Raw genomic sequence first — 13,589 nt, forward strand, 5'->3', positions numbered from 1 at the left:
CAATCCATATTCTACCATAGCCTTCCTCTCGATCTTCACGCCTGAATATGTCTCGTACGATGAATATCAACATGGGGAGATTCGACATTTTGTGTCACTCCTTCCCAAGTACCTTCCGGTGTTGACGACTTTGCACGCTAATTATGACGAGGCTCGGATCGTTACTTACAAGGCTTCAAGCAACGACATTCGACGTTGTGCTTGAGAAGGGCAGCAAATCAACCTATTGCCCACTCCACACGGCCATGAATATTGCATTGGATGAATACGATTCATGGAAAGGTCGAATTAGACCGTCCAGCCTACACTATATCCCTACCGTCGAGTACCCAGTTGGACCGAGGCCAAACAGATCAGAAGAGCTTCATGTCGCAGCATTCTCCTTTCCGGCTTGATTCTAGTAAAGAGGACTACACGATGTGATCGGTGCGTGCCGAGGGAGGGAAGGAGAGAAGAAGACGGAGAGGAGGACGTCCATTCGAAACTTACCACAAGGCTCGGTCTATGGCAGCAGGCCACCATCTTCACTTCACCTGATGTTATCGCAGTTCTCCACTGGCAACTGTTAGAGCCACGAACCACAAGGTGCAAGTGAAGAGTGGCTCGTATTTGCTTTTCCCTTGCCCTGTGCACACCATCGCCATGCAGTCTAAGGCTTGTTTCCTCACCTTCCCTCCTCTTATTGTTTCCTAGTACTTGGACTATGGTTCTCCTGGCTGTCGTGATTGTTCAGAACGTCAAGTATCCAATATCTTCTTCCCTCCACCCTTGACATGGCATTCTGGCGGAAATTGTGGAATATGTAAAGGTGACGGCCATTGTTTGCCTCTACAATCATCAATTGAACCAGGGTCCTCGATTCTACCGCACCATCATGTGGCAAGCACCATACGGCTCGTACTACTGTATGCCTGGTAATTCACGCACCTACTACCCTTCATATGATGCCTATTTTGGGTTTGTGAACGATGTCAATGCTCCCCCAAGGTTAGTGTGCACCTGCCCTCTCAGCTCAGAGTCACATCCTCTCACAAGTGCAACCACATCACTTTATCATTACCTGAGCTCACTATGAAGACACGTTCAACCTGGATCGAGCGTGGTCCAGACGGTCGTGCTTACTTTGTCAGAAAGAAGTCAAATATGTCCTCCGCAAGAGAACTTCTTTTCCAGGCATTGCTCCGCCGAAGCGCTCGCTCACTCTTCTCACTTAGGGACTCACGGCAAGACAATCACGTTCGGTGCGTCACTGCAACTGACACTCCCATTACGCTGCCTGCGCCCACTTCACTCGATCCTCCTGCGGCTTCTGGTTCTCATCCTGCTCCTCCAATGGCTCCTACCTCTCAGGCTCAACCACAGCCTGTCACTATGTACCTACTTCCACACCAGCAGGGCCAAATCCAGTCAGACACCAGGGACAAAAATAATGGTCAAGAACATGCAATAATGCCACAGGCTCCGTTCATCCCAGCAGCTCTCCCACAAGGCATCTTTCCAATCGGATCAATACCGCCTCATCCTATGGGACCTCAGCCAGCGACCCTTTTCCCACCACCCTTGCCGTTTGTGTCTCAACCTCAGCCTTTCCTAGCTGGCCCACCAGGTATGCCACCAGGCATGCCCACAGGAATACCTGCAATTACAGGATCGTCACAGACCCAATCATACGGACCGCAGGTACCGCTCCAGGGTCCGGCAGCTACACTAGGGGATGTGAGATATAAGTGTGAGATCTGTGGTCGATACCGGTCTGCTCGCTATCACTACAAGCACCCCATCCAACCAGGACAACTTCCAGGCAAAACGATCTGTCAAAAATGCAGAAAGGAGGCCACGGACAGTGAAGATGGTGATACTTCAGACAGTGTTCCTTCGCCTAGGCCACGACGCCACCGGCCGCGTACCCTGCCTCGCCGAAGCTCGTCGACCTACCAATCACAGAGACACCGATCACGAAGTCGAGCTCGATCAAGGGGTCGCACCAAGCTAATCGACTATGACCATCAACCCTACAGAGTTCCGTCTTATGACAACTCGACCTCGTCGAGTCTGGAAGAAGAGCCATATGGCAGCGGCCAGCGGAGATATCAGCGTCGCGAAGCTGCAGATAGAGGCCTGGTCAGGCACACTCAACGACTTCACCTTTCTCCCCTTGGCGAGCGATCCTTTGACGATGGCGATCGTGGAGGACAGAGGCAGAATTATGAAGGTTTCGAGGGCAGGGTTTACGAAGATGACGCAGCGAGGAGACAGCGTTCACACTCAAGACAGCCAACACCAGGTCCAAGAATTCTCAGAAGACAATACTCAGACCCTTTTGTTGGGACACCACCAATTGAAGATCGGGCAGCAAGACAACAGCACTATTTTGCGGGAACACCACATACTCGCTCTCGGGAGAGATATTCTCCTCAACGTGGACCAACATCTTTCAGGAGCAGATACGCGTCTGTGCCTGTCCACTATTCCAGCCATCGCTCACGGAGTGTGGATGCTTCGGAGAACAATCGTGCAAGTGATCACCACGGACACATACGCTTGCGGTCTCGATCGGCTCAGCGCTATCACGACAGGTGTACGTTACATGAGTATGAAGGTAAGAGCGTCAACTTGGAGGCTGCATTTAGTCAACTTCTGTTGCTGACTGGGTAAATGCAGACGAAAGCCAGGAAGAGGATAGCTATCAAGGGCTACATGCCCCTAGTCCACCGCCTGTTCGTTCGTCGTCCTTGGGATACATGAGTGAGCCTGAACGCGGTGATGAGGAGAATCGGCAAGACCGTGTCCGCAGGGGCCGAAGACGACGGTCCCGCTCACGCTCCCGAGAAGACGGGCAATCGGGCTCTGGAATCTTGAGACCCGGTGATGAAGTGACGGTGATTGAGAGGCACGATCCCAGACCCAAGAAAGACTACGACTGGTATGACAATGGTGGGATGAGGGTCCGAGTGCGCGAGATTTCCCAGTAACGGAAAAGGTTCGCAGTCAGGAAGCGAAGGGAGTCTGCGACTCAGGACGAAATAGGTATCATGATGCGCAGCGTTTGTTGCGTGTGTCTGGCAAAATTCAACACGGCGATGCGCTATGGGAGAAGTATTATTGTGCTCCCCACCGAAAAGGGCTCCAGCTTTGACCAAATAGGCGTAAGTTGGGGAAGCAGCCCAGGAACATGTTCTAGACTTGGGCGAGTCCGGATTAGTAAGGGACGGATGCAAAACACCGCGAGAGCAAGGCTCAAACGGGAAGCTGTATCAGATGGATCACGCGGAGCGAAACGCCATGAGGAGCGGATTGGTGAAGGTGAAGGAAGCTGTTGGTCCAAAGGAGACCTGCGATCCAAACTGGGTGAAAGCGTAGGGGATGGTGATTGAGAAGAAGGTCGTGACCTGGCTCATTCTATTAGCGAATTGAAACAGTTGACGTAAAACCTTGGGCTTTGGACGAACAACGAAGATGCTACAGCCTACCCCGTATTCAGTGTTCGCTTTCTCTAGTGCACTCTCTTCACAAGAATCTGAGGCCGTGAAGGTATCCAAGGGGCAGACAGGGGACAGGTTACTCGACTCTTGGGTGGCTGGCTTGGAGGAGGGCCCTTTCGGTTCTGGGGGAGGCACCTAGAAAAGAGGCTTCAGCTAGACAAGGGTGACCACGTGGGTTATCGAGAGATCTTTTGGCTAAGCGCAATTAGCAAAGTGGTGACGAAGAAACAAAGAATAGTGATTGACTTCATGGGGGGGATAACTGGCGAAAGTCTAGGCCGACGCTATCATTGCGGAAGCGTCGAGGTTCTCGGCCACGCCAGCGCTCAAATCCTGCAATCTCCATCCCCATGTTATTATTCGGAAGAGCTGAAGACCCAGGACAGCCGAATGACCAGGAACAAGGGAATTGGAATTCCAGACTAGCAGAGCTCGGGGCTTTGATAGTCGCAACCAATTGTGGGGGTCACACCACAATTCCTCCTCTTCCTTTGTGGGCGTCCAAGTCGAGAGACGCCACCGCAATAAATGTTGAGGTGTCTCGCAGTACAGTTGATCAATCAGAAGGGACGAGCGACTGTACTTTGTAGCAACGGCGGATGGCAGGTCCGAAGTTCTGGAGGGGAGGCGTCGCTGGAACGGCAGACCAGGGAGCAAGGACAGATAAGGGGAGACGATTGGAATCGGTAACAATTCGTTGCCATCTATTTCTTGTAGGCGAGGATTGAGGGCGATACGCTAATGCTGCAGCATCCGAGGACCTTGTGGACATTCTTCCAAGTGGACACCAGGCATCAGTTTACAGTCTGGTGCTGTCGGGGTTTTTGATCGGACCATTGGAGGGAAATTCAAACGGGACATGAGATAGTGGTGGCACCTCACCATATGACGATGCGAGCATGAGATGATCAGCACAATACGATTACATGGTCAGAATAGAAAACAAACTTCACTTGTTGGGGGCTAGATTGGCTCAAAGTGGCTGGCAATTCACAGTGATGACAGAGAAAGAATACGTGCTTGCGTCGTCGATCATGGGCGAAAAGAGCCAAAACTCTGGAACAAGTAGCGCAGCTCCCAGGCAAAGGGCCACCAGGCCACCCTGCCACAAGCTTTTAGTCTGTCAGCTTAGATGTTTGCGAAAACTTCCTAGATAGGTAATTATTTTCTTAGGGGAAGAGAGAGAGCAAGTGTCAATAATGGCGCAGTGACTAGTTGGCGGTGCTCGTTTGTAGACCCAGACAAAGTACAAGAAGCAGTGTGGTCCATTCCACCCATCCGCCGCGGGAACTTCCAGGTGGATGCCAGACGCCGAAGAAAAGAAAAGGAAAGGAAAGGGGAAAGCAGGGGAGGGGAAAGCCATGATCCGGACCGAGACCCACGAGAGGGGAGCGTTTCCCATCGAGTTTTTTGCTTTTTTACTCGTTTGCTTAGGTAGCTTTTGGCGGCCACGAGTAGAAACGAGAAATAGTGGAAACAGGCGCTCACATAACGCAGTCGAAGGGCCACCAGGGCTTTCGCTTGGGGGAACTTGACACTGGTTCGACAACTTTGGGCATCATGGGGGCGGGTCCCCTGGGGGTCACCTATCTGGTTAGCCTCTGGTAAGCTACCTACCTACTCTGGAGACCAGGAGCTACAGGTAAGGATCTCAACTATACGAAGTACAATAGTTATTCCATTTCGGGCGTCTGTGGCTTTCCATTGCTCATCAACAGGTCGGAGCTGCTTAGTGCTGGTGGTGTTGCTGCTGCTGCTTGTTTGTCATTGTGACGATGCCTCCGCTAATCTACGATCCCGTCTTCCCAGAGCTTCCATCTTCCATCCCTCCAGGCGTCCAAAATGTGCTGGTCTCCACCTCCGTATCCACTACTACTAGACTCTGCCTGTCGCCTTCAGTACGAACTGGTACCTGGACTCAACTCTTTGTTTAGGTATTCGTTGACCCATCGACCTTGTGAGCGCGTGGTTGACTCTATCCAGACTGCCAGACCCTCAAACCTCAAAGTCGACCCACTGACTCACACTCAAACCCAAGCAACTCTGTCGCCTCGGACACGCACTTTTGTTCCCTGACCGTCTCCCTCCTTCTCGTTTTGATATTTGCCACCCTCTCAACTCGAGGAGGTGTCATTCGACCCCGTGCCTGACCACTTTGGAGTTTCACTTTTGTACGGAGTACATGGCGCACTCTCTCACCCACTCACTCGGCGGCTGCTGGCAAATCCCGTCTCCGACAAGGCATACAAACATTCTCTTATCAGATGCTTCGCATTTCATGCTTTAGCTGGGAAGATCGGTCCTGCGCGTGCGACGGTGCTACTGTGCTGCGGTGTGTTGCCTGCGCCCGCCGTCCTGAATGACGATCCGCCCCCATGGCTGGCTTGCCCTAGAGTAACAAAACATCAAGCTGCATGTCTAGCTCCTTCAGATGCCCTCCCTCACTTACCCTGTGAGACCGAAACCCCTGCATATCTGGACACGATGACTCGGTGGGAAGGACAATCCAATAGCTAGCCCTCCCGTTTGCGCCAGTAGCTTGTGACGCGCCTTTGGGTCCCTCTGGAACCTCTTCGTCCACCACCACCAACTCCTCCTCCTCATCCTTGTTCGAAGAATATCCACTACATCGCCTTTTTGCTCGCGTACACCTCCACGAGCTAGCTCTAGCTCCACTCCCTGCCAGTCGACTTCCAGCATCAACCTGGCATGCACCCGGGGGAGATGGCGGTGACACGTCACTGACATTATCTTCTTCCACCCTGACATTACACTTTCCTTCATGCCCGGCAAGGGAAATCCAAGTCCACCATTGACAAGACTTTCCGAAAGCAAGAACCGCCACAAAAACTACTTCTCACAGAATGGTCTCGATAGTCAGGGTTGTTGCGCCATCTTCTCGTGTCTGTCAAGCCACGGTCATATTCTTAGCATCCACCCCTGCATCATCTGGCATCTTTTTGAGTTTGGGCTATTCCGTTGACCCTGGGAGCCCGTGGCTGGCCGCTACCAGTTTCCCCCCAACCTTGTTGGTCCCCGTCTTGTCGTCTCGTGGATCCCCGAGGCCCCATCGTGCCGACCCTCCAGAGTTGGTTGACCCTCATCCTTCCTATCCGGATCAGAGGGGCTTTTGTGATGTCTGGGTCAATACGAGCGGAGCCACACCCTGTCTTCTTTTACTCCAGGTCGCAACCTCGTCTAATCCAGCGCCTCTTCTCAGAAATCCAGATCTGTCGCTTAAATCATATTGTGTCTGGTCCCTTCCCAATCGAGGTGCTGCCCCTCTTCTCTCGCTCACTGAATAAGAAAGCGATTACCCGAATAGGGACGGGCTTCGCAAAATTTTCGCTCTAGGGTGTTCAGCCGTGGGCTGATCGGGCTCTTCCACCGAAATACCAGAGAGCAAGTCTACACACGGTGAACCTGTCCAACCACACGATGAGAAAGGGCTTGATGGTGTATCGTCTGTGGTTCGTGAGGTTTTGTGGCCGTGACGGGGCCATGCAGGGGGGCTAAAGGCTCTACTCCCCACAAAAGGGAAAGCTGCAGCGCCTCGCCGCGAGAAAACGGTGGTGGCAGTGGGCGACAACTTGCACGAGTTCGGTGTCCCTGGGATTTGGGCAGCGTTAGGCGAAGGCGTCAAAGGCAGACTTGGGGGTCGGTTCTGCGACACACCGGTCAGCCAATGGCACGAGAGGCGGTCAGTCCCTCTTGATGCCCTGGTCCATTGACATGGCGACGTTTCCGGCACTAGGGACTCGAGCTTGCCTTTTCTGATCGCCCTGTCAAGGTCACTGGCAAGTCGAGAAGAGGTTTAGTACTGACTTATGCGGCTCTGCTCTCTGCGCAAGTCCTGGGGCTCCTGGAAGAGACGGAGTCCTAGCCTTGACTGGATGGCCAACGAAGGCTCCCCCCTTGTCCCTCCACCCTCCAGACCATGTTCATGGCGCACGTTCGTGTCGATGCGCTTTTCCTTCATTCCGTGATGCTGTTGCTGCCCCCCTTTCCCTTCGCTTGACTGCAGTTTGGTTTATCTGCTGGGACAGGGCGATAGTGGCCCACCCACACATGTGTGATCTTATTCATATACTCCAAATGCTCGTCCTCCCCAATACCAGTGGTTCATGAACTTTCCTCCTCACCCATTCTCTTTCTCTCTGCCTGTCAGTACCACCTCTACTGACGGTGGAACATCACGCAAGTCAGTTTTCCCGTATACTGGACCTTGCAGTCTGCAGCCAACGTCCACTTGTCTTCTGGCTAGGTGCACCATGCATCGTCCTTCACACTACCAGGATTTGCTTGGGAGCGAGGGCCCAGATTATGGGTATGGAGACGCCGACGAACATGGCACTCCCACACAGTTTTGGTCCATCCCCGGAGAATTTCACACCATCAATCCCCTCCTTGATACCTTCCCTCTGTATGACATGAATGCTCACTGCCCAAGACCTGGCGGGTTTCAAAACTCCTGTATCTCGTACGACCAACTCGCTCAGGGCTTCAGCCATCGGCCCATGTGGGATGATGCACCCAGAGCCCTGCCACAACTGGATGGCTTGGGCCTTTTCCGTCACGAATTTGAACAAGGCCGTCACCAACGTCATCTGTCTCCCACGGACCCTTTTGGGTTTGCTCTCTCCAGCAACAGCGATTCGTCGGGGAGCGACTATGCTCTCAGTCCAGATGCAACTCGGAACTCCCTCATCGTTCCCATGACTCCCTCACCACAGGGATTCTACGCCACTCCTTTGGCGACGTCTTCAGTCGCGAGCCAGAGCTGGGCCTCACAACCCCTCTTGATGTCACCCCATCCTTCCACGCCTGTCCCAGCCACCCACACTATCCCCAGCATGAGACAACTCCAGGTCACGCCGGATCCAGAACAAGACGACGAGCCGGTCGATGCCAAGGAGGCATTCCACTCCAGGATCGACTTTCCCTCGGGGATAGAGCTATCGGCAGAGCTATCGGCACAGCTCCTCAGTCCTCCTGACTCCGGACCGGACCAACCAGTTCACGATGATGAATTTATGAAAGACGAAGAGGAGGACTCTGAGATGAATGAGACCGATACCGACTCCGACTTCCGTCCCAGAGGATCTACCACCCGCGGGCAGGGCGGGACCGCTCGTCGCCACTCTCTGCGTGGACCACAGCGTCCAACAGCAGTCATTGATCCCAAAGCTCGTGTGCAGAAGTCTGCTCAGGTCGTCGACACATCACACAATGGCAGGTCACGGTCCAAGATCAAGAAGAAGGCTCTGGCAGTCAACAAAGACGAGTCGGACTCGAAGCATTTTCCTTGCGCTTTCCACCACTACGGCTGCTGCGCCATGTTCGGCAACAAAAATGAGTGGAAACGGCATGTCAATTCTCAACACATCCAGCTTGGTTACTACCGGTGCGATATGGGCACTTGCTCACCAAAGGCGGCGCGGACTCAGCACAGGGGGTTTAACGACTTCAATCGCAAGGACCTCTTCACCCAGCACTGTCGTCGCATGCATGCCCCCTGGAGCGGGAGCAAGAGGGCCGAGAGCAGCGTGCCAAAGAAAGATCGAGAAAACTTCGAAGCAGAGCTTGAAGTGATCCGCGCTCGCTGCTGGGTTGACCGCCGCAAGGGGCCTCAAAAGTCCAAATGCGGATTTTGTGGCAAGAAGTTTGCTGACGGCAAAGATTCTCTTGGCTGGGATGAGAGGATGGAACATGTTGGTAGACACTTTGAAAAGGACCATCGGAAGAGCGAGGACGAAGTGATTGACGACGGTCTCCAGCAGTGGGCTATCAGTGAAGGCATTGTGAGAGAAGGGAAGAATAAAGGGGAGTTCTGGCTGGTGGGTTTCGAACCCGCTCCGCCGAGTCAGCGTCCCCGGCAACAGAGGAGGAGCAAAAGATCAAACAAGGAGGCGGAGGTCAAGCAGGAAGACGACGAAAGCCACATGACCGACGGCAACCACGTCGACGCTGGCCTCCTCCAGTACACTCACAATGAGAAGCATGCCGACAGGGTGATGGAAAGCGAAGACAACGACGGACAAGATGAGGATGCTGAGGCCGAAGACGATGAGTAAGGTCTGATCAGTATGCAAAGAGGTGTTTGCTGCTTGAGCCAATACAGATGGCGTTGTCGAATTGAGGCATTTACGGTTGAAGGGACTTGGACAGTAAAAGGACAAAGGTGATGGACATAATGATACCCGGTCTGGTCTTGGGAAAAGGAGGAAAAGGCGAAAAAGTATTGATGCAATTTTGTTAGATGTTGAGACTGAAATATGGATTTTTGTTGTACGGCCTCAGCTGAATTTGTCTGCCACTTGTGATTGGTTGTAAGATGAAACACTTTGATGCCAGCCTCGTTTGAAAGTCGACGGTGTCTCTGAGCCAATTCGCGGCTGCTTTGGATCTTGATCTCGTGTTTCTGAAACCGCCTGTGTATTCTAGTCACTGCAGCTCATGTTCAACTCGTCGGGTTTTTTGAGCCTGCAGAAGAGTTTCTCTGAAGATGAGGTGCTGTGGCCGCTTTGTTTGTTTGGACGCCTTCTTTTCGTTGTAGCCGCCTTGTTGACGTCCTTCTGTCGTCTGTTGTCTGTTGTTCTTTGTCGTAACTGCGCTCTTCCATTTCTTCGACCTTGATCATTTATTTCACTGTTTAATTTATCTATTTATGTCAACCTTTTGTTCTGCTCGTCGGGCTTCTTGTCACCCAACATATTCTTTGTATCTGCTTCTACTGCGGTGAAAGTCTTTCTCTCCTCCTCAACCTTTCTAACTTTGACCGCCTTTGCTCACTCCTCCGTGTTCAATATAACCCTCACATATTCCTTTTCGTTACGCAGAATCCAACAAACGAGCCAAGACGTCGACCACCCCAACCACGTACTAGAGCACCCTCCAAAGATGATTTCCTTGATCAGTCTTCTCTCGTTCACCGCCGCAGTGGCTTCCACCACCCTAGCGGCGGCATCCCCCTCCAAGAACTTTCCCGCCCATCTCCAGCACCAGCGCGACAACTCCAATTCCAATTCCAACGCCGGTGGACCCCCCGACCCCGTTCGCCAGCTGCTGTACATGGCCCCCGACTCCAACACGTGCGACGGCGCCACGTACCCGAACGAATGTGCCGTGTCGTCGCTGCCCGTCGTGCAGGCCCTCGTCGACGGCTTTGCCGAGTACAACGTCACCACGGCACCCGAACAGGCCGCGCTGCTCTCCTGGATGGTATACGAGAGCGGCCAGTTCAAGTACAACCGCAACCACTTCCCCGCGCCGGGCCGGCCGGGCCAGGGCACCCGCTCCATGATGTCCCCGACCTTTGTGCAGCAGTACGCCAACTCGATCCCGGAGCTGCAGGCCAAAGTCGCCGCCATCGCGCCTCCCCCGGCCGCAGGGACCTCCCTCACGGGCGCCCAGGCAGACCAGGTCCTCGCCCTCGTCCAGCCGGACAAGTACTCCTTCGCCGCCGCCGCGTGGTACTACGGCACCCACTGCACCGACGCCCAGAAGAAGCTGGTCCGCCAGGGCGGCCAGAAGAATTGGGAGGACGCCTTCATCACCGGATGCGTGCAGACCACCGTCGACGACGACAGGATTGCCTACTGGAAGAAGGCGTGTCAGGCCCTGGGGGTCACGGTGAAGCCGTGAATCGTGATGAAGAAGCGTGTGCAACATTGGATCTGGAGTTTTAACGGAAGGACTCGGTATGCGAGGGGTATTAGAAAATGATTGAGAGATAGAGCTTTGGAGCTGGTTATTTGGCTCTTTGACAATGATACGATCTTCTTGGTTCCAAACGTAGCAAAGGGCCGTGACTTTCCCCTTATCAACATGTTTCTTTTTCTTTTTCTCTCTCTTTCTCTGTCTGTCTTCCGCTACCAAGTCCCTTTTGCACGCCGGTTGAGGAGGTCCAGTGTACCTTATGTATCCTGCCTAGGTAGGTCACTTTGTTTCATTGACCACTCATCTACCAGTATTCGGTATGCCCTATATCCCCTGTATTTAAGCGAGGACTCACTCCCCTTTTACGTTTGTGGGGACCACAGGAGAACAGTTTTCCCGTGGACTATTGTAGATAGTGTAGATGTATAATAGTGCAAGTCAACCTACATACGGTACAGTGTGTATTCCACCCGCCGCGTGAGGCTGTCTAGTCAGGCCAAGCCAAAGCCTGGGCCAGTCCAGTCCAGTCTAGTCCAGTCTAGTCCATTTTGGACGAGACGAGAAGTGATGGAATGTCTATGACCAAGCAGCGTAGTACATGATATATATCTATTTCCATAGACATATGCAGAGATGTGCAGAGATATACATGTATCATGTTATCATGTGTGTCGCCAATCAACCCCATCAGAGCCTTTCACCGCGGTGGGAACGCCATTCATATTCATTATTCATTCATTCTGTCAGTCATTCGTTCAATAGCCTTGGGCGACCCAGCTCCCCAAAAAAGACGCCACTAAAAAGAGAAGGGAAAATCGCACAAGATTCTGTACCTCTGTTCCCCCCTGTCCTTTCGGCTCTTTCGGGAATAGATTCGGGTATATGGATATATAGAGATACTATTTTCGCAATCAGGCAACTCCATGGGAACGGAGGGAGAGGCAGCGTTCACGCCACGTCACGGCATGTCCATCACTCACTCACTCACTCACTCACTCACTCATTCAGTTTGGAGCTGTCGTGCCGCTGTTCTACCAGTACCAGGACCAGGACCAGTACCAGCACATACCGGTGGCCACCAAGAGTAGGAGAAAGAAGAACCAGCAGATGAAAGCGCGTGGGTTGTCACCGAGTGACTGCCGGGATCGTGCACGCGACGTCGTTGGCGCTCTCGTCATGCGTGTTGTCGAGAGTAACGATTCACTGTCGTACGATGTCCCGTAGTTGTAGTAGTAGGAGGGTTGGTCGTATCTCGTCGCGCGAACGGGTTGCGTATCTCCTCGAATCGTGCGAGTCGCGGTGGATGTTGGTTCTGGGTATGCACCTGGCATGGGCATGGGATGGAACGATACCACGTGGCTCTGGAGGCGCTGTTGAGGTGGATATGGAGCCGTGCGAGAGGTGGGTAGAGGCGAGGGTGTAGTGAATGGTACATATCTAGATGGAGATGGAGGTTGAGGTGTATGCGAATAGCTGATCGTCTGGGTCGACTGGCTGACGTGGGGAGGTGTGTTCTGTGTTACTCTCGAAGAGTTGGCGACGTTGGAGACGTTGGTGTATGTGGGTAAACCTCGATGCGGTGTCCGTGTCGGTGTTGGTGAGGGAGGAGGCGTAGGGAGCAATAGGCCCAGCGATGCCGCCGCTGACTCCGATTCCATTTCCATGTCCATCTTCGACAACAACGGCGTCAGCGATCTCTCCCGCTTCAGCTCTTGCTTTGACATCCGAATTGTCGACCTCGTCCCCACCGGCGATGGAATCGGCCCAAAATTACAATCGACCATGTACTGCAGCAAGTCCGCGCGCGATGCTTTGGTGAGGCACACCTGTCTCCCCCTGGCCCAGTACGGCTGCAGGATCCGCCAGTCTACCGACTGCGGGTCCGCCGCGTTGACCCACGAGCGGCGCGGCATCTGCGCATTCTGGGGCGAGAGGTACAGGGTGACGTTGTTGGCCTCGGAGTGGGCTGGACTCGGGTGGATGGGGAGATATTTACGGCGGAGGGAAGGTTTTCGGACGCGCTGATCGAGACCCTTGCCGTTGAATGATCTTATCTGTAGAGATTCCGCCGGGACGGACGGGTTGGATAAGTTAGCCAGTCAGTCAGTCAGTCACTCATTCATTTGTCTTTCTCGTTTTGTGCATATGAGGCTGTGGGGGAGGAGGTCGTGGACTTTTGTAAGAAAAAGTAAAGAAAGAAGAGGGGGGGGGGGGAGGAGTACTATCAAAAACATGACCTCGTCTGTGCCAGCCCCTTCCCCGCCGCCGACATGGAGAATCACGACAGGATGACCAAAACACCCATCTTCGATTGAGTGAGACCGCTCTGCGAATACGGGATCGATCTTGTCTTTGTCCGGGAGGTTGCATATTTTGCCGACGACGACCTCGTGCTTTTTCATCTCTTCTCCCCTTTTTCTGCAGGTAGTTCTATTCTGTCGGTTCATT

At 53.3% G+C, this 13,589-nt stretch overlaps 4 protein-coding genes across 4 annotated transcripts; 3 read left to right on the forward strand and 1 right to left on the reverse strand.

The window, feature by feature from the left end:
* Positions 1 to 1,999: 1,999 nt before the first annotated feature.
* On the forward strand, positions 2,000 to 2,972 carry Z517_02641 (uncharacterized protein; the record flags this gene model as incomplete). Its single annotated transcript, XM_013431750.1, has 2 exons — positions 2,000 to 2,591; positions 2,662 to 2,972. The coding sequence occupies 2 exons, from the start codon at positions 2,000 to 2,002 to the stop codon at positions 2,970 to 2,972; spliced, it is 903 nt and encodes a 300-aa protein (XP_013287204.1).
* Positions 2,973 to 7,753: 4,781 nt separating this feature from the next.
* Positions 7,754 to 9,556, forward strand: Z517_02642 (uncharacterized protein; the record flags this gene model as incomplete). Its single annotated transcript, XM_013431751.1, has 1 exon — positions 7,754 to 9,556. The coding sequence occupies one exon, from the start codon at positions 7,754 to 7,756 to the stop codon at positions 9,554 to 9,556; it is 1,803 nt and encodes a 600-aa protein (XP_013287205.1).
* An 826-nt stretch (positions 9,557 to 10,382) lies between these two features.
* Z517_02643 (uncharacterized protein) lies at positions 10,383 to 11,126 on the forward strand (the record flags this gene model as incomplete). The annotated part of the gene is made up of 1 exon (XM_013431752.1): positions 10,383 to 11,126. The coding sequence occupies one exon, from the start codon at positions 10,383 to 10,385 to the stop codon at positions 11,124 to 11,126; it is 744 nt and encodes a 247-aa protein (XP_013287206.1).
* Positions 11,127 to 12,172: 1,046 nt separating this feature from the next.
* Positions 12,173 to 13,543, reverse strand: Z517_02644 (uncharacterized protein; the record flags this gene model as incomplete). The annotated part of the gene is made up of 2 exons (XM_013431753.1): positions 12,173 to 13,195; positions 13,364 to 13,543. 2 exons carry the CDS (start codon positions 13,541 to 13,543, stop codon positions 12,173 to 12,175), a joined length of 1,203 nt encoding a protein of 400 aa, XP_013287207.1.
* Positions 13,544 to 13,589: the final 46 nt, after the last annotated feature.

Source organism: Fonsecaea pedrosoi (assembly GCF_000835455.1).
Source record: "Fonsecaea pedrosoi CBS 271.37 unplaced genomic scaffold supercont1.2, whole genome shotgun sequence".
Taxonomy (NCBI): Eukaryota; Fungi; Ascomycota; class Eurotiomycetes; order Chaetothyriales; family Herpotrichiellaceae; genus Fonsecaea; species Fonsecaea pedrosoi.